Source organism: Pteropus medius, unplaced genomic scaffold (assembly GCF_902729225.1).
Source record: "Pteropus medius unplaced genomic scaffold, Ma_sr-lr_union100, whole genome shotgun sequence".
In the NCBI taxonomy this organism is placed as follows: Eukaryota; Metazoa; Chordata; class Mammalia; order Chiroptera; family Pteropodidae; genus Pteropus; species Pteropus medius.
In genome coordinates, this window is record NW_024345481.1 from 3700816 (window position 1) to 3720928 (window position 20113).

General features: G+C 54.1%; 1 protein-coding gene and 1 pseudogene across 1 annotated transcript in view; both read left to right on the plus strand.

Annotated features, from left to right (window-relative positions):
* The window catches only part of SYNJ2 (synaptojanin 2), a 95438-nt gene that overhangs the window by 60434 nt on the left and 14891 nt on the right, over positions 1-20113 (plus strand). The window contains exons 7-18 of the mRNA XM_039873936.1: positions 1788-1991; positions 4361-4533; positions 5649-5730; positions 6390-6539; positions 6624-6789; positions 8913-9104; positions 10993-11074; positions 11770-11910; positions 13584-13776; positions 16024-16182; positions 17199-17355; positions 18295-18412. Coding sequence (XP_039729870.1) covers positions 1788-1991; positions 4361-4533; positions 5649-5730; positions 6390-6539; positions 6624-6789; positions 8913-9104; positions 10993-11074; positions 11770-11910; positions 13584-13776; positions 16024-16182; positions 17199-17355; positions 18295-18412 — 1817 coding nt within the window. The remainder of the gene's footprint in view (positions 1-1787; positions 1992-4360; positions 4534-5648; positions 5731-6389; positions 6540-6623; positions 6790-8912; positions 9105-10992; positions 11075-11769; positions 11911-13583; positions 13777-16023; positions 16183-17198; positions 17356-18294; positions 18413-20113) is intronic.
* LOC120611483 (uncharacterized) lies at positions 14123-14240 on the plus strand (annotated as a pseudogene).

Sequence of the window (20113 nt, forward strand, 5' to 3'; positions counted from 1 at the left end):
GTTTAGCTCTCGGTCCCTCAGTTGTGCCCTGAATATGAGAAGGATGCTGGAATCCCGGCTCCTCACTGTCCTGAAAAACCCCACAGTTTTCCAGGGAGCTCCACCTAACAGTAACAGATGGGCCAGAAAAGGCCCTAAATACACAGGGCCACCAAGGCCAGGGTGAGTCTTACTCATGCTGACCTTGGTGTGGACTCCACGACTCTTCCCCTCAGAGCCAGTGAAATGAGTCTTTTAATTATCAATAAGTATACTATCCTAATTTTAAATTATAAGGAAGAAAAGGAAAACTATCGTGTGCCAAGCACTTGTCACGGTTACTCACCTTTCGGTCCTCACAGCTATTCTTACGAGATGAGCATCACCCTTATGGTACAGATGAAGGAGCCCGCTCAGAGGGTGCATACTTTGATCAAGAGTCTTTGGGACAGGCGACATGAATAATATCGTTTCTCTCCCAATCTTGGAATTGGGAACCAGCTGAGATGTAGGCTCAGAGATCAGTCACTTGGAGATCAGACATCCGCTTTATTTCTGATAAGGTGCACTGTGGCCTGAGTACGGCTTGGATATGTGGCCACAACCGGCTTCCTCGAATTTCACCCCTAAGAGAAGGATGCTCACGCAGTGCCCGATGGCTCAGACTCCCCACCAGAGCAGAGCCTGCCGTTGGGTCCACGTGTCAGACCTCCGGCTGACACGCCTTCCATGGGCGGGCGGACGCAGGAGAGCCCAGAGGGGCCAGGCCACGCACGTCCCGTTTCTTCGGGCACCTTCTCCCAGGGCTGCCACGTGGCTTAGCTCTAGGGACAGTGCACAGCCTGCTGGCTTGTGCAGAGTTTCTGCTTTCACTGACCTCACCAAGCCCTCCGTCTCCCCCGGGAGGGACTGCAGGGAGGCAGGGCTGCCAGGAGCATCACTCTGAGAGAAGGAGCCAGGAGTAGACTCCCCCTTAATTCGTCAGCCGGGCAGCCGAGATCACCCACCTCAGAATCACGTTCTCCTGCTACACAATGCTGCCCCTCAGAGTTATTAAGGGAATGTTTTTTCTCTTATTGGGCTAAAAATGGTTCTTTTGTGATAATTAACTTTAAAAAAAAATCTGTAAAAGAAACATGTCATTGTAGACATTCAGAAAACATGAAAATGTTTAAAGAAGAAAAGAATTTTAAATGACATAAAATTCCACCACTTTTAACATCACAGTGTGTTATAGTCCAGCCTTTTTTCTATATTTAAGCATAAAGATCACCCTATTAAATTACAGTTTTACATTTGCTTTTTGCATTTTGTTTTTTCCTTGTTTTTTTTTTTTTTTAAACTGCATTTAAGCATTCCTAACATGATTACAATTGTAGTTCTCAAAAGCCGGTGATAAAAGATAAATATTAGCGTCTCTCCCTAATATTTCAGCACATATATTTTTAAAATGGTTCGTGATATACAGATTTTTCTAAAGACTGAAATTTTGTCGCACCTTCTTGTTTGGGTCAAGCATCATGAAATGCAGCACTTAGGTAACAATCGGACTCTGAGTTTGACAGCTCTCTCAGTTTTTCTAGTTTGGAAAAGGAGAGACAGGACCAAAGGAACTAGATTAATTTGAGACGTGCACATGCATTTAAAGGCTCCGTCGAGGAAAGGCCAAGTTCGCTGTTCTGGAGTTAATGGGGGTGCTTTATAGGAAGTCCAGCATGTCCTCTGATGTCATGCTTGTCTAGGAGTCTGATCTGCCGTGTTTGCTCTTGGCCTGGAGGACGGCTGTCATAGAGAACGGCTCATCCTAGATCCTGGTGCCCAGCCCGTCCCTTCCACCCCGTCTCCCCTCGTGGGCAGGGCTGTCCACCTGTGTCCTGGCGACATGGGGTCACCAGGCTGTGCTGCTCTGTTGCAGGCATATGGTGCTTCTGAAGGAGCAGTATGGGAAGCAGGTGGTCGTGAACCTTCTGGGGAGCAGAGGCGGAGAGGAGGTGCTTAACCGAGCCTTCAAGGTAACGTGGCGCCCACGTCTCCACAGTGGGTGGGGGCAGGGTGGATGGGGAGGCGGTGGACCCCCGCTCAGAGGCAGGCTTTTGTGGGGGGCTGGAAGCAACAGTGCAGCTCTCTCCATGTTTGGGAGGTCCGTTCCCTTCCTCCCACCAAGAGCTCCAGCAGTAGCTGGTTTGGGCTCCTGATGGTCAAGTGTAATTTTTATGAACTCATGGCAAGGCTCATTTGCCCAAAGTCAAACCGAACATCTCCTGTGTCCAGCTGCATTTCCTTCGGTACTGCCTGCTGGGACCTTGGAGACTCGGGACAGCTGGGCCCATCCCCGGCTCTCTAGGATGGACACACATACGCTCACCCACCTGCACACGTGCACACGCTCGCACGTGTCTGGGCTTCGCCCCACGCACCCCTGACCCGGTCAGGGAACCTGAGCTCCCCCTTCCCTCCCTGGTCTCGCTCAGCTGCTGAGCACACCTCCTGGCACGTTCATCCAAACACCCGCCGGGCACTCGTGCCTGGAGTGGCTCTTCTCGTTTAAAGCAAGGCGTCTCGCGTGATTTCCTCCTGCTGTCTTGGAGCCTTCAAACCCCCCAGCCTTGTTTGGGCTGCTTCCTATACCCTGCTGCCTGGGCTCCCCTGGGTTCCGCTGTGCTGGGCCAGGGAGGTGTGGGGAGAAACCTGGACAGGGGACGAAGCAGTTAGGGCACGAGGCTCCCCACCCCCACCCCGCCCTCTGGGGTCACTCCGTGTCCTCAGCTCTCGTGTCTGCTAGTGTCTCTAGTCTGCTCCTTGAGAAGCTACAGAAGGGGCTTCGGGTGCCTCCACGGTCCTTTCCTAGTTGTCCATGGTCCCCACTAATAGAGAAAAGCCCTCTGGCTGTTCCGCGGTCACGGAAGCCCCGATGGAGTCTGCCTTAAGACCTCACCAGAAGTGGCTTTTGCTGCCTCCCTGCCCGCTGGCTGCTGGCCGCCCAGTCCAGCTGGGTGTTCATTTCGCTCCGCATAGGAAAGCCATGGGCCTGGAGCAGACTTTGTGGTTGCCAGTTTCTTATGGCCAGACCTGCTTTTCCTGTTTGGTTTGTTGCTGTTAGCAACAAGCTTGGGAATTATCTCCCTTCACCCATCCTGGCAGCAATGTTGGCAGCTTATTTTAAGGAATAAGGAAAAACAAAGGCAAAAAAGGAAGACGAACCCAAGAATCTCATTATGCCTTGAGTTATGGGGCAAGAATGTCCGTCAGCGCTGTCGGCTGGTAGAAGCCCCCCGAGCCAGTGGGCTCTTGTCACAGGATATGGCAACAGTCCCATGGCCCACGTCGGGGAGGGCAGGATTCTGGGCAGGCAGGAGATAGGAGGCTGACATGCCGCCTGCAGGGGAACTGACCGGGATGTCATGTGGAGCCCCAGTCCCCCAACCCAGTCACCTCTGAGTGCTGAGGTCCATGTACCTGCAGCCGGCCTGTGACCTGGTGGTTTTCAGGCCACAAGGGGACAAGGTGCTTGCTCCAGAACGTAATAGCAGTAAGTGACACACTGTTCAGTTGAGCGACTTCTTTTTCATAGCAAGACTTTCTTAATGATGGCAGCCATGCATTGGTTTGCATCCTTGCCCGTGGTGGACGGGCACTTTGAGTCATAGGGAGCCGATGGCCCGAAGTCCTTCTAGTCCTTCAAAGTCATTAGACTATCTGGACAAGTCTGACCTGAAGCCATGTGGGGCAGGGGGAGGCCTGAGCCAGGTCTCCTGGGAAGGCAGCCAGTTCCTCCTCTACCACGGGGCTGTCTGGTGAGCGAGCTGCAGAGTGATCGGTGAGGTTGCACCTATGGAAGGGAGGCCTCTGCCAGGAGCAGTGGAGGGCCTGCTGGGAGACCCAGCCGCTTCAGAGCACACCCACCTGGAGGCCTGCGCGTGTCCAAATGGGGCCGGTTACCAGGGCAACGGTGAGCTGGATTATGAGCTCCCAGCCTGCTGCGCTGCCCTGTGCCCGATGGGCCTGTGGCACTTGGGTGCCCGAAGAACAGAGTGGTCTTCCGTCCCCGGTGCCCGCGGAGAGCCCTGCAGAGGGGCGATGTCGGAGCGGGGCTGCGGGCTGCCCGGGGAACCTCTCCCGCCCTGGCTGCCATTGGCCCAAGGGGGACCTTCTGCCCTTCTGTAGGCAAGATGCTCTTTCTGGGTTCGTCCCCGGGGTCTGCTCTGTGCTTCCCTTCCGGGGTCAGGACCGACACCGCCCCTTGGTCCACCATAAGCCGCAAAGCTAAACCCTGCGATCTGGTGACGGACGGTGTTAGCCACTCAGGTTCCCGCCGGGAGAGGCTCACAGTGGCTGTCTGTCTTCCCTCGTCCCCTGCCACCCTCTCCCTTTCCCCTTTCAGAAGTTGCTCTGGGCTTCCTGCCACGCCGGTGACACGCCTATGATAAACTTTGACTTCCATCAGTTTGCCAAAGGCGGGAAGCTAGAGAAATTGGAGAACCTGCTGAGGCCCCAGTTAAAGCTGCACTGGGAAGACTTTGACGTGTTCGCCCAGGGCGAGGACGTAAGTCCTCGGTGAGTCTCCGCCTGCGCCCTGTCCTCGCTCCCGCCACCCTGGGCCGCCGGCTCATCGGTTTGGGGACCTGGGGTTCCGGCCTCTCCATCCCCTTCCCCTCAATCAGGACTCGCTTTTGTGAGTAGATAGCACAGTGTCACAAATCAACTACAGAGGGACTGGAGTAAAATGTGGAGCTGCAGTCACTGTATAACCCGTCCGGATGGCGATGAAAACCCGTGAGGGTGAAGGGGAACAGCTGGCCTGGTCCCAGCTGCCCAGGGAACCCGGGCTCTGATTTCCCTGCTCAGAGCTGAGGAGGAAAAGGACGGCCAGTGCCCTCACACTCCCGTCCACCCCCGTCATTCACAGGTTCTGCATTTGTAAATTTGCCCGCGCGCTAAAATTTGTCACCGTAAAATCGACACTCGTGGCGTGTTCACAGACGTGCTCAGAACAGTAAACACTTTGAGTCGGTTAGTGTGCACGTCCCAGCTGAGGCCGAACACAGCCTTCTGCTGTCACAAGTGTCCTTTCGGCCATCTTGTTACTGCCACGTTTTCTTGCCTGTTGTTGGCAACGTCACTGTTTAAAACGGCCCCTCGTATGGCGGTAAGCACTGTCTGGGGCTTCTCAGCGCAAGGAGGATGTGATGTGTCTTGCAGAGAAAACACGTGTGTTAGGAAGCTTCATCCAGGCGTGAGCGTGCCGTCGGCCACGAGTTCAGGGTTAATGAATGAGCAATGTCTATTAAATAAGGTTACGTGTTGGTCAGTTGATGAAAGTGTGTGACCGGAGGCCCGCAGGAGCCTAACGCGGTGTTGTCCCTATCGGCATGGTTCAGCATTGCTCACTTGCTCATAGTTCATTTCACCAGTTGTTCACAGGAACTTTCTAGACCGTGACTACAGTGAGTCACGAGAGTTGACTATTCATAATGACCGAGGTGTGCGGGGCTGCTGAGTATGTGCGCTGGGGACCGTCGGGATGTAAAGGGGGGTCCTGGTGAGCTACGAGGAGGAAGTGAGGGGTACGAGTTTGTTCGGGGGCCTACAGACATAGGCCACTGTGCTACAGCCGTTGCTCCTTCCAACAAAACATGTGAGTCACTCGCGTTTCTTATTGTTTTCCTAAGTTTTCAGAAAGGCACTTTGCGGATGAACTGTCTCGACTGCCTGGACCGGACCAACACGGTGCAGAGCTTCCTTGCGCTTGAGGTCTGTCCCTGCCGCTGCCCCCCTGTGCCACGTCCCCGGGCCTTCAGCGGAGCGGGCTGGGCCGAGCGCCTTCATCTGCAAGACAAGGGTGGCTTCACTGGCCCAGCTTTCTAACTGGGTGGCGGGATGGGATGTGCCTGGCATCTGGGGAGAGGTTTTCCCGGGGAGCCGGCTCGCCTGCGACCTGTCACAGGCACACTTTTCATGCACCTTTTCGATTGCCGCCCATTCACGGTGGCCCAAGGTGCCAGGTGCGCCTTGAGGAACACAGGTGCCGTGTAAGGGGTACCGGGAATGGGCCATGTGAGGCTGGCGAGGTGAGGCTGGGTCTGAGGCCTGGGAGGGAAACCACGCCTGGCTCCCTGCTGGGGGTGGGGCGGGGCCTCAGCAACTGCCCTCTAGGCCTGCCCACCTGCCTGCCCCTGCCGGCCAGCCCTCTGGTGGCGAGGCAGGGAGGCCAGCAGGGCTGGGTGGGGTGATAAAGTTAGAGAGCGTTGGGCGGGGGTTGTGGTAGAAGCCCCCATCTCTGACGCAAGGGTTCCTCGTCCACTGGAGAGGCACAGGGTGATCCCGGGGAGTGGTGCCTGGTGGCGGTCCCCGAGGCGGCTGTCGGGGAGCTTACGGGTGAGAAGTCAGTGACAGCTGTCTCTTCTCATCAGGTCCTTCACCTGCAGCTCGAGAGCCTGGGGCTGAGTTCAAAGCCCGTCGCCGACCGCTTCGTGGAGTCCTTCAAAGCCATGTGGTCCCTGAATGGGCACAGCCTGAGCAAGATGTTCACGGGCAGTCGGGCCCTGGAGGGGAAGGCCAAGGTCGGGGCAGGCCGCAGGGAAGTGTGGGGAAGGATGGGGGCCTGCGGGATTCCGTCTCACGGCCCGTGGTCCGGCTCTCGGCAGGTGGGGAAGCTGAAGGACGGGGCCCGCTCCGTGTCTCGCACCATCCAGTCCAACTTCTTTGACGGGGTGAAGCAGGAAGCCATCAAACTGCTGCTGGTCGGGGACGTCTACACCGAGGAGGCTGTGGACAAAGGAAGGATGCTGCTGGACAACACGGCCCTGCTGGGTACGGCGGCCCCTGCTCTGTGGCGTGAAGGCACCCACTGCCCCACCCCCGGGGGGCATGGAGGAGGTGCTAGCCAGCCCTTCCACCCCTTACGTGACCCCAGCTGGCTGGAGGTGGACACTCCCGAGCTGTAGGGCAGAGGGAGGGAGCCTCTGTGCTCTGCACCCTGCTGTGAGTTCAGCTGGACCAGTTGACACAAGCGGTTTGCAACTGTGTTTTGTATTCTTTTATGAGATGGCCAGTCGTGTGTGGCCACAAGAGGAGGCAGAGCGGCTCAGGAAAAAAAAACAAAGTTTTTTATACTCACGGGGCCTAGAGATGGCAGGGTTCGGGGCCACCCAGGGCCACATGGAAAATCCCCAGGGCGGCCAGGAGGCAGAAGGCAGGAGCCAGGGAGCACGTAGGCCATGGCCTTTATCGGGGTTTCTGTGGGAAAGGCAGGGCAGGGCAAGCAGCGTGGGGCTGGCCAGTTTGAATTGTTCTGGCGGGCTCTGGCTGGCCGGTTCCTGGTCCTGGGATGGCTACGCTAAGGAATATTGCGTCCCGGGGTGTAGAGAGGAGACAGGAACCTGGACGGATTCGTTTTCACATTGCACACGTATCCTGGGCTTCTTTACAACAGCCGATGTGTAGAAACAACCTAAGTGTCTGCGGTTGTTGTATATAATGCGATATTACTCGGCCATAAGAGAGATCAAATATTGCCATTGGCAGCAACATGGATATCTTGAGGGTATTATGCTGAGTGAAATAAGTCAGGTGGAAAAGGACAAAAGCCATATGTTTCACTCCTGTGGAATAAAAAATGCAGAGGAGGCGAAGGAAGAAAACAAAACCAGAATAAACTCACAGATTCAGACAACAGAATGGTGGTCACCAGAAGGGAAGGGGGTGGAGATGGGCTGAATATGGGGAAAGGGGGTTAATTGTATGGCGATGGATGGAAACTAGACTTTTGATGGCGAGCATGCAGCAGAGGATACAGGTACCGAATTATGGTATCGTACGCCGGAAACGTCTATGATGTCATTAGCCAATGTTATCTTAATAAAAATAATTTTAAAAAGAAAAGACGAATTGGCTACGCCCGGGAGGGCAGTGTCTCCCCAGCCAGAAAGGTTTCTTAAGATGACTAAAATTTTCGTAATATACACAGAAAATAAAAATATGCATACAATGCCAGCTGTCACTGCATTTCCCAGGCCCCTGTGCCTTGTGGCCTCGAGTGGCGGCCCACTCTTGTCCTCTCTTAGCTCGGACTCTTCCCGAGCCGAGAGGAGGGGAGCGATGGAGAGGACTCAGAGTCCGCGTGCTCTTCTGCGAGTGTCCATTTCTCTGAACGCGAACTCACACCAGAAACTCTTTCTCACCCCGAGTGGGTTTTCGGTCCCCCTGCCAGGTGTGTTTTTCCCAGGGAGTCTCCAGTGAGAGCAGTGTCCTGTTCCTCTCTTGGCCGCAGGACCCTGTAGAAGCCCACCATGGGCTCTCGGGGGCAGGACTGTCACGATTCTGTCAATAACTAGAGGTTTCTTTTTTTAAAAAAAGTGAGAGATAATTGACAGTTTCAGGTATAGGCACAATGATTTGATACATGTATGTGCTGGGACGTGATCACCTCAATAAGTCTAGTGAGCATCCATCACCATACATAGTTACAAAATGTTTTCTTATGAGAACATTTAAGATCTACTCTCTTAGCACCTTTTAAATATACGATACGGTATCGTTAACTATTAGAGTCGCCATGCTGTGTATCACGTCCTTGGGGCTTATTTATTTTGCTACTGGAAGCGTGTACCTTTTGACCCCCTTGCTTCTCCAACCCTTGCTTAAATTCCCCAAGGCCCCTGTGACCCGATGTCACAGCCTCTGTAGCTCTGGTTAGGGGAAGGGCACCGAGGGGGATTACCTGGTCCTGTGTTTTCAGGCCTCTATGGCAGAAACGCCACAGGGGCGTGTCCTGGCCACGCGGTTGATAGCCTGCCTGCATACCACTGCCCGAATCCACAGGACCAGGCACCTGCCTCCATTCCTTTCTGTGCTGACAGAGTCCCCGTCCGTGTTTTGGGGGGAGGCACGGGGTGCAGATGCCGACAACCGTGCCCTCCTCCGCCTCCTCTCAGTGACTCCCAGGGTCCTGCGAGCCATGTCTGAGCGCCAGTCGGAATTCACACATTTCAAGCGGATCCACGTTGCTGTGGGGACCTGGAACGTGAATGGCGGGAAGCAGTTCAGGAGCAACCTGCTCGGGACAGCCGAGCTGGCGGACTGGCTGCTGGACTCGCCGGGGCTGGCCGGGGTCGCCGAGCCCCAGGGTAAGTACGGCCGCTTGGGCCAAAACAAAGCACGGATTCCTGGGACACGCTCTGCCCAGGGAGGTTTGGCATTTGGCGTTCTCGCTCCTGCAGCAAAGCACAGAGGTCTGGCTTGCCAGGACACGTGAACTGTTTGACGCCTTCTCTTTTCCAGAAGTGGCCTCTCTCTTTTTCTCTTCACATATAGAGATTGTGCAGTTTTAGGTTTTAACCACGAGAACCTTCGTGTCATGAGAGGGAGGGCATGGTGGCTTCTGGCGGTACGCTACTGCCAGCAGCCAGACTCATGATTCGTGTCCCCTTTTCCCAAACCAACCATGTAACTACAGGCTTCCGCTATAAGTGGTCACGGAAGAATTTGTGTATACCTCTTAAGAATGAAATACGTCCAATTTTGACACCTTGCCTTTTGTCTTAGATCATGTGAGGTAGTAGCTAGTGGCCTCAGAACTCAGGGTTTGAAGCATAAATGATTTGTCTGCAGTCAGCATTTTCCGAGGGGCCTTGCTTTTTCCGGCTTCCTTGGATTCTGGAAGAAACCGGCCATCCAGTTCTCTGCCTGTGGATGTGCAGAGGCCTCCCACTCAGCAGCTGCCCCGGGTGGTGGGTCCCCACAGCCTGGCCCCTGTGGTGGCACGCACAGTCTGTGCCCTCTTGCTGTCTCAGAGTCCAGAGTTCGGGGCCACTGGGATTCTCGTGTCCATGGTGGCCATTGTGAGCACCTCCAGGACCGGCCCTGTAAGTGCTGAGAACATCAGCCTGGGCCAAAGAAACTGCCTTCCCCCTTTTCTAAAACAGGTCCTTGTCATTTGCTTGCAGGAACGGGGCAGGTTTCCCTGGCAAGCTGGCTCTTAACTTTGTAGGGGATTTTATTGGGATAGCGCGCTTACCGGGGGCTCCCACTGAAACTTAACCGCGTCCAGGAGAGGGAAGGAGTTGTCACTGTCGCCCAGCATAGCAGGGGAGGAGCATTTTCTTCTTTGAGAGAAAGAAAAGCAACTCTAAGCCAGTTGAGCTTGAGGTCCCAGGCTTCCCTGTGTGGCCAGCAGGAAAGTGGGTAGCCTGGCCTTTCCGATGGAGTCAGGGACGGAGCGTGTCAGCTGCTGCAGAGGGTGGAAGCATGTTGGGCTGGATGGCTCAGGCTGCTGGGTGTCAGAAGGACAAGGACCAAGGACACAACCTTAGAGATTGTGTTAAACCCGAAGCTTCCTCATTAAAGAGAGCACAGAGCGGGCGGAGGAGTATCGCCTCTCTGCTCCCCTCGCTTCCCATAAACCAGGCGTTTCTGGAGCAGATCCCCTCAGGGCAGGCTCCAGGGGACAGTGGCCACCCCCTTGAGCTGGGCTGGGTGTTCCCTTCTCTGGCCACCAGGGTGCCAGCCCTGGGACAGGGGTCACTAACTGGGGAAGCCTGGGTCCAGCACTGTCTGAAGTACTTGTGGACACAAACGAGTATGAGACAGCCCTGCGCCCGGTAGCTTAGGGTCTGGCTGGCAGACGGGTCTGATGCACGTGGAAGTCATCGGGAAGGAAGCGGGCGGGCAGGATTGTGCTCACTACGCGCCCGATGCTGGGGGCAGGGACTTCACGTGTGGCCTCCGACCGATACTTCACGGTGACCCTGTCAGGTGGCGGTCACTGTCCCTTGCACAGAGAAGGGAATAGGGGTTTGGAGAGGTCAGTCACGTGCCCCAGGATGTAGACAGGGAAAGGCCGTGTGCATGGTGGAAGACGGGGGGTGGAGCCCCGCATGGGGCTCTGCCTGGTGGTCTGGATGAGCGCATCTGGGCACAGGGACACCTGGCCCACAGGCAGATGTGGGCCCCACCGGTCAGCGAAGGCAGGCCTTGGCGTGTCTCATTTCCTTCGTCTCCTGCCTTGTCGCCCAGATGACAGCAGCCCAGCTGACATATTTGCCGTGGGGTTCGAAGAGATGGTGGAATTGAGTGCCGGGAACATCGTCAATGCCAGGTAAGGGGCCGGGTGCACGGGCTGTAGGTGAGCGACGTGGAACCCACCGAGGGTTTCCCGAGCCAGGTGCAGGCCCAGGGGGCGGTCCTGCATCCGAGTCCGCTGACCTCAGCCCCCGCTGTGGAGGGCCCTCTGACTGCAGTGCTTCGTTCGCTGCTCATTAAGGACATAGCGACAGGCGGGTCGTCACTGTACCTTCTCTGAGGCACTGCTGCCTCGGCCCCGTGTGCTGGGAGCTGGTGTGTGAGCCTGGAGCCGGGGCAGAGGGCGGCCTGGAGGGTGCCGGTCGCCTTTCCTGGGGGGAGGCGAGGAAGCAGGAGTGTGGGGAGGAGGTACTGCTCCACCAGGTCCTCAGGAAGGACACCGCCAGGTGGAAAGTCAGCCAGACCTTCTCTTTCCTAAACTGGTGCAGCTTTATTTCTGAACAAATGATAAAACCAGACTCTCTGGAGCTCTCATGAGCAAGGTCCTGTGCTGGGTTTCAGGCAGCAGGGGTGGGGTGCAGTGTGTGCTGTGATGTGTGTGACACAACCGGAACTCTACGGATCGTCTTGTCTGCCGCGGGATCACGGCCCAGCACGAAGGGAATGTGGTCGGCAGGCCGTCCACCTGTAAAAGGAAGAAGCGAAGGGCTGGGGGGTCTGTGGGTGGGAGAGCCCACCTCCAGCTGACTGGACGGCATCATTCCTTCCCAGCACCACCAACAGGAAGATGTGGGGCGAGCAGCTTCAGAGAGCCATCTCCCGCTCCCATCGGTACATCCTCTTGACTTCGGCACAGCTGGTGGGCGTCTGCCTTTACATCTTCGTGCGTCCATACCACGTCCCGTTCATCAGGTGAGAACACTGGGTTTATGAACATCTGGGGCGACGGGGGCGGGGGGTGTGGATGTTCTTGGTGTTTCGTTCAGACTTCCTCCTCCTCCCCACCTCCTGCAACAGGAATCAGGACTTGCCATTATTCTAGATAAATGGAACAAAACCCCCAAGGAGAAACGAGGCTGAATAGAATATTGTCTAGCAATTTAAAAGCCACAATGGGAACCTTCTAGTTTCAGGAAGCCGAACTCTTTCAGAGGGAGTGTTACACGCCCCTCGTCACCCAAGTTCAGCTTTGCACAAGGAAAAGGATGCCTCGCTGAGGCTTAGACAGGAAATCTCTGACCCAGAGCCGAGTAACCCTTCAGGAAATGCCAATTCTTCTGCCTCTCTTAAAAAGAATTCTAAGTAATGTGTGGGCAGAACGCCTCGACCATCGTCACTCCGTCATCATGTCTCTAAAGTGACAGCTTTATGAACATCAGGAAGGGAAAACCTTAGGAGATGGTTGTTGTTTTAGTAAAGGGTATGCATGCATGTGAGCGGGGGTGTGTGTGTGTGCATTTGTGCATAGGTGTCTAATGTGGGAGGAGCTCACCTTTCCCCTCACCTGTCTCATAGCCTCACATTGCTACTTGGTATTATTCGTGTCACTAGAATTTCCTCCTGTCTTCCTCACTGCCGAGACCAGCGCTGTCTTTCTTGAGAAGGGTCATGCCTCATTGGGCATCCACACACCTTTAGAGGCCCACAGGTGTGCCCGTGGCAGCACTTGGAGAGCAAGATGCTCTGTTCATAATCCTCTTCTGTACTTTGAGAAGATGTTTAAGCCTCCTTGATTGTGTCCCCCTGATCGTGGTGTTCTGGCAGTTTGGCAGTGTCAAAATGAGTGGGTAAAGGCCAGTGAAGGGTAGGGGGAGGGAAGGTCAGAGTAAAGGTTAGAAGTGATGCTAGGCGCTCCGCATTTCCAAGATGCTGCCTGAGGTCCTGGACGCCCGTGACCTCGGCCTCAAGCTTGTTCAGCTCACACACCTGTTGGCTAGTTCTCCCCTTCCCTTGTCTGCTGGGCCATGGGAGCAGGTTTAGGCGTCCGTCTGTGCTTTAGTCCATCTCTCTGTGCACCCGTGCACTCACGCGCATGCGTCATAAGCTGGCGTTTTAATGAGAGCGGGAGTCTGCATCGCAAACCCCAGCCGGCCCACCGTAAATACCTGGCAGGTTCCTGTACCTCAAAACGCGTTGATTGCCTGATGGCACCTCTTGCGCTTTGCAGGATGACAGGATGACGGACGGTCGGGCAGGGTGAGGGTTGGTGAAGTCCACGCTGCTTCCACAAACAGAAAGCGGGGATGGAGGTGGCCCATCGTCCAGGGTGGCTTGGGGTGCGCTTCTGTGAGTGCTGAGCACGTCAGAGCTGGGGCCGTGGGGAAGATGCTCCAGACCTGCCCCCAGGTGTTGCTGACAGCGAGAGGAGGCGGCCAGGGGTGACCACGGAGTGGATGGTGGTCGCGCTGGTCACTGCAGCTGGGGGCTGAAGACCGGGAGACACACAGCCTCTGGGCTGATGGTTTGGGGAGTTCTCAGAGCCACAGGCCTCATGCTGCCGCCTCCCTCTTCTCTGCAGCAAAACAGGTTTGTGCTTCTCCTCGTAGCCACTAAGAAGCCACCGACGTGCGCCTTCTCTGTTCCAGGGACGTGGCGATCGACACGGTGAAGACGGGCATGGGCGGGAAGGCGGGCAACAAGGGCGCCGTGGGCATCCGCTTCCAGTTCCACAGCAGCAGCTTCTGCTTCGTGTGCAGCCACCTGACGGCCGGGCAGTCCCAGGTGAAGGAGCGGAATGAAGACTACCGCGAGATCACCCAGAAGCTGAGTTTCCCAACGGTGCGCCGCGGGCGTGGGTGCGGGCGTGGGTGCGGGCGCGGGGGCGGGAAGCGCTGCTCGCGCTGGCCTCCCTGGCCGCCCAGCCCCGCGCGTGGCTCTCTGCGCTGCTAACGTGGGCAGGCGCTGGGGGCACGAGCAGAGGAGGGTCCTCGTCCTCGGGGACCCGGCACTGCGGGGAGAAATGGGCCGGTGCGGTGGAGGCAAAGCAGGTGTCCAGCTCCGGAGGGTTCCATGCCCCGCCCCCACACGGTTCCTCAGCGTCCTTAGTGACCTGCATTTTCTTACGTGCGTTTTCCGATTTTCTAATCCAAGCGTGTGGAGTGGGGAAAGAAAACCAGCGGGTCTAGTCTGCGGCCACGCCACCCTGAACACGCCCCATCCCGACTGATCTGGGAAGCTAAGAGGGTCGGGCCTGGTTAGTCCTTGGATGGGAGACCACGTAGGAAGACCACGTGCTGTAGGCAGTAAAAACAAACAGAAAAACGAAAACCGTGCTTTTGTCCAAAGCACATTTGAGTCCTAACAGTGCAAGACTCGGTCGTCTTGAGTTTTACGCTCTTGGCACATACATTCTGCTGTGGCTCGGATGAGAAGGCCCATTGTAGAAACCCCTGAATTCTGACCCGAGCCCTGGATCCGCCCACCTGGTCTTGCTATTGCCGATAACGCACACCATGCTGCCCTCTCGTGGTGATCCAGAGGTTTTCATTCCCAAATTCAGATTTCAATGTTCTCTTTTCTGGGCAAATGTGACAGCCAGCTGGCACAGCTCCAGCCAGGTGCCCTCCAGCTGTTTCCCAGCGGGTCGTAGCTGTTCTTGCTACATATTCTTACACTGTAGCTGTTCTTGATACATATTCTGCCGGCGTCTGAGACGCGGTCAGCCACTGCTGGAGCTCTTCCATTTGAGGCCAGATCCGCTAAACCTGACAACCCATTTACTAGGTGGCACAGCACTCAAGGCAAAAATTTCTTCGCTCTCATTAATAAGTGCTGTCATCTTTGTAGTCTTTGTTACTTGGATTAAAGAAGAAACAAATGAGTTGGGAAATTTGCATTTTGTAGTTTTCCGGACCACGTAGAACATCATACCTGTTTTCTTGGTGTGTCTATGCAGTTTTAAAGAGTCCAACCCTGTCCACTTAAAAAGTTTTATTTGAAGTAGTAAACTTGGGATGCATTCAAAAAAATTAAAGGACTCGTGATATTAGCTCTTTTTACCAACAGCAGAAATATCGAGGGTACCTATAAGGTGACACTCTACCTCTTCACCGTCCAATAAAGTAGCCACTAGCCACGCAAAACTATTTAAATTGATTAAAATTAAATGAAAGCTCCCTAGGTTGCCAAGGCCATGTTTCACGTGCTCGGTGGCCGCAGCGGCTGACGGCTCCTGTTTCGGAGAGTCAGATGGAAAAACGTCTCCATCGCTGCAGAACATTCTAGACAGCAAGCACTGCTCTCCACAAGCGTGGCATTTGCTTGTGATCATTTTAATTTTCTGTGCAAATTATTGTTATTGGTCGTAGGGGAACCTAGTACCATAGAAGAGAAACAGATTTTGGTGCAGAGTTCTGGTTTTTATCATGCACTTAGTGGTGTGACCTTCAAGTTTTTGAGCCTTTTTTTAAATGTGAAAGAGACCCAGTAGTGTGTGCTTCACAGGGCTGCTGGGAGGGCAACATGGCCCTGGAACAGAGCCCAGCCGTTGTAGACCTTGACAGGTAGCAGCAGGTGTCTTCCAGAGCTGTGCCGGGGACCAGGGGCTCAGAGTGACTGGGCCAGATGGGGAGGAAGGGGGAATGAGGCTGGGATGGAGGATCACAGGATGAAAACATATAAAGTCCACGGACTTTCACAAAGTCACGTGTCCTGAACATTTTTACCTATTTCCTTAAACCTCATCCTCATAACACTGAACGTCTGGGCCATTCTTCTTAGGATAAAGACATAACGAAGCAGGAGCACGGCTTGAATGTTGAATTCGGGTTGGCAGAGTAAATACTGGCCGTCATGCTGCCCCACTTAGAGCTGGAGCTTTCTCCAAACCACTCAAAAACAGTTATTTAAAATAAGAAAGTAGGCCATGTAAAAAAGTTCCTCGGTAGGTTTATGGGATAAGTGAAAAACTTTTTAAGTAACATATGAAGAACAATGCATCTGCCTGGCACCTGCATGGGGTTTTCTCCCCTCCCCCACCTTGCCCGCAAGATGGGCAGAGTGGTCACGGGTTTCTTTGCACCTTAGGGAAGGAACATTTTTTCCCACGACTACGTGTTTTGGTGTGGCGATTTCAACTACCGCATCGATCTCACTTATGAAGAAGTCTTCTATTTTGTCAAACGCCAAGACTGGAAGAAACTTCTGGAATTTGATCAGCTACAGCTACAGAAATCCAATGGAAAAGTAAGTCGTGCCGTTAAAATCTTTGTTAGCAGCTGCTCCCATAGGGAGTAACGTCTACTAAACGTATCTGCTCGTGTTGGGAAAATGTAAGCTCCGTGAGGGAGGTTTAACAACGACTCTGACAGGCGTGGCCTGTGAAGGCAGGGAAACAGCGTCCATTCACACGCTTCCTGTTCCTCCTCCAACGGGCTGCGCTCAGGGTCTGTGTGTCCTCTTGTTCGTGGGGCCATTGCTAAAGGACACTGGTGAGCATGCAGGCCAGCCAGAGGAGCCAGTGGCAGTGGACGTCTCTCTGCCAACACCAGAGCCCGTGCTCTGGTTTCAGGCGGGTTCGCTGTCCCTTACCCCTTCACACAAGCTGAGCCTTCCTTCCTGTCTCCAGAGAGTAAGTAGCTGAACTCAGTTTGTCGCAGCTGCACCACACGGCCCCGCGTCAGCATCAGAGCACCCCGCAGTGTACGGATGGTGAATGCCGGTGTCTGCGGGTCCCCCCCCCCGCCACACTCACGTGCAAGCCTCACAGGGACCGTGGACTTCAGATACACTAAGCCACCAAGGCACTTTAGGCTCTGCTCACCACTCTGCTTTGGTGATATCCCTTGGTGAAGACACTAACAAGGTGACAACATCTAATACACTTTACACGCCGATTGGTTTGGGTAATTCTCAGGACCGTCCTCCACACTGGTTACTCTGCCCATCTTGTAGACATCCTTGCCTTGTGCCTTTCACTGTCTGTGGGGACTGACGAGCTGACAGGGTGATGGATCAGGTGGGGGTGGGGGGAGGCCCAATGGCAGCGTGTCCGTCAGCCGAACAGATAATCATCACTTCTTTTGCTAATTAAAAGGCGCACACGTGTCCAGTTTTAGACATATTTGTAAATACAATGTAGATTCTGTGATTTTTAGAAATAGAGCAGCCTGCAATGTGCCTTTTTCACTTTCGTCTTTGCATCTGACACACATAATCGAAGAGAACTAAGGTGGTCGTGTGACTCCTTTTTCTTCCAATAGATTTTTAAAGACTTTCACGAAGGCAGCATTAATTTTGGACCCACCTACAAGTATGACGTTGGCTCCGCTGCCTATGACACAAGTGACAAATGCCGCACCCCAGCTTGGACAGACAGGGTGCTGTGGTGGAGGAAGAGGCAGCCTTTTGACAGAACAGGTGTGTGAGAGGTGTGCGTAAAACAGATGATCAGTGCCATGGCCGGAAGGTCACGTCTCTTCAGCTCAGTGCTCTTCGCTATAAAAATGACATTCTCGATAACCCCGAACGACACAACAGTCACCTCAGATGTCAGCCCCTAAACTTTGGAAGCTGTGCTTTGGGGGAGCTTCCCTCTGTCCCCCTGCATCCTGGCTGTCCCCACCCCACTGCTGTGTCTGCCTTTTGTTCCGGGCAGCGTACGGGGACGGAAGCCGTGGCTCTGCCCTCTCACACGCATGCGCTTTATCCATCCCATTCCGTTCACCAAACTCTTACCTGCTTAAAGCCCCAGTTCCACATCGAGCATGTGCAAGGCACGGGAAAGATGAGAGTCAGTTATCAATTAGTTGCCAGGTATGTCTTGAATGATGATTGCCCAGCTAGGAAGTGCAGTTGATTTAAATTTAGAAGAGTTATAAACTGGTGTATAAGCAACTAAATGTTTCTGGGAAGATGCGTGCTGAGATTTCAAAGCCAAGAAATCACATCTATAGATTGAAAAGATACATTTTCGTTTGGATCAGTTTGTAGACATCTGCATGGCACCAGGGTGCCGAAGGCAGGGAGGCCTTCACCTTCTTAGCCTCTGCGTCTCCTACTGTGCGAAGGGCTGCAGATCTCCTGTGTCCCTTTGCCCCTGGGGCGGAAACCCTGTAGCAGCAATTTCTGTCCCCCCACCCCCACCCCCCGCCTAGGATAGCCACTGGGGAGGATGCAGGTGGCACTGGTCTTACTGTTTTGGTCTTACTGGTCTTACTCCAGGCCCTAGGGCATGGTTTTAAGCCCAAGGGATAAGAGCGAATGAGTCTGAGACAGGTGTGGTCCATTGTCGCATTCATGTATATTAACACAATTTTGTGTCATCCATGGGTCTCTTGATTGGAATCCTATGAGTAGCTGAAGACCTCAACCTTCTAGACAACGACCTAGATGCCGACACCAAAGTCAGACACACCTGGTCTCCTGGGATCCTCAAGTATTACGGCCGAGCAGAGCTGCAGGCGTCTGATCACAGGTATGGTTCTCACTGCCACAGGCACGTGCTGCTCTGCTAGGGAAGGCAGCGTCTGCTGCTTTCCACAGAGGACGGTATGCTGTGCCCATCGGAATGTGTGGGCCCTCGTACGTGTGTATGTATGTGTTTGTAAAACAGCAAGGAACAAGGAATACTGTGACAAATAGCTGTGTACCCACCACCAAGAGTTAATCAACATTAGCATTTTATCATTGCTCTGAACCGTGACATTACTGATGAAAACTTCAAAGACACAATCTATAGTATTTTGTCATTTAAATTCTCGTAAGGAGCATCACTGTGCAACTTACCTTTTTGCTACTTAATATTTCAGAGACGCAGTCATGTTGATATTACACGTCACTGTCTGAGACCTGGCTCCTTCATTTGTAACTGCTGTCCAGTTTAGTTCCACTAAATAGATCCATGGAATTTGCCCATTCGTCTATTGATGAATGTGTTTTTTTCTAATGTTTTATTAAAAACACCATAGGGTTTCAGGGTTTTTAAACAGGTTAAGCTGTTGGCTTAGCTTGTGTGTCATGCATTGCGGATGGAACACAGGCAGTGGAGGTCTGTCAGCCCACAAGCACTGGGATCCTCCACAGAGGGAGATTCGTCTCATAGAAGAAGGGTCCCCAACCCCTGGGCTGTGGACCAGTACTGGTCCATAGCCTGTTAGGAACCAGGCCGCACAACAGGAGGTGAGCGATGGACTGGTGAGCAAAGCTTCATCTGTGTTTGCAGCCGCTCCCCAGAGCCGGCACCACCGCCTCAGCTCCGCCTCAGATCCTCAAGCAGTAGATTCTCATGGGAGCACCGGTCCCTGGTGCCAGAGAAGTTGGGGACCGCTGTTATAGACATCTTTTAAAGGATGGCGTTTGAGGGCGTAGACAGGAGGAGTTTGATCTCCCCATATCTGCCACTAAAACTAAGAGTGGGTGGTGAACAGTTAGTGGTCAGCCACTACGTCTAAATCTTTAGATACTGCTAAATTCTTTAGAAACCTGTGGTTGCAAATGTACAATATTTGCCTCGTTGTAAGTGAGCCTCGGAAAATCTTCAGATGTTTGACTTTCAGGTTCGGGAAGTGTATTTAGAAGCGTTCCCTTCACCACAGTTTATTGGGGGGGCGCTTATCTCCAGGCCCTGTTCCTGGCACTGAGGATAAGCCGTGAACAAAACAGAGGAGACCATGGTCTCATGGAATTTTCTAGTGAGGACAGACAGGAAACAAATAAAAGTACTATGAAAGAATAAAAGGGTGGTGGCAGGGGTCAGACAAGCGGTCGGTGCTGTTCTACCCCGTGCTCAGGGAAGGCCCCTCTGAGGAGGTGGCGTTGGGGCCGAGACCGGAAGGAAAGAGCGTGCGCCGTGTGGACATCAGGGCAGGCAGCGGGGCAGCCGACTGTCCCGAGTCGGAGAACAGGGAGGCCGGAGAGAAAAGAGTGAAGGGCAGAGTCGTGAGGAGACGAGACAAGATGAGCGAGAAGGGCAGACTCGTTGGAACCTCGTGGGCCGGATTTTACTGGGAGCTGAGTGACCGGGGTATGACAGGCTCCAGGGGGCCGGGGAGGAAGCTAGGGCAGGACGGGCGGGAGGAAGCGGTGCTGACTCTGCGCCAGGAGGTCGTGGGTCGCGTGGTGAGGCGTGGCTGAGTTTGGGGTAGATGTTGAAAGCGGACAGAATTGGCTGATGGAT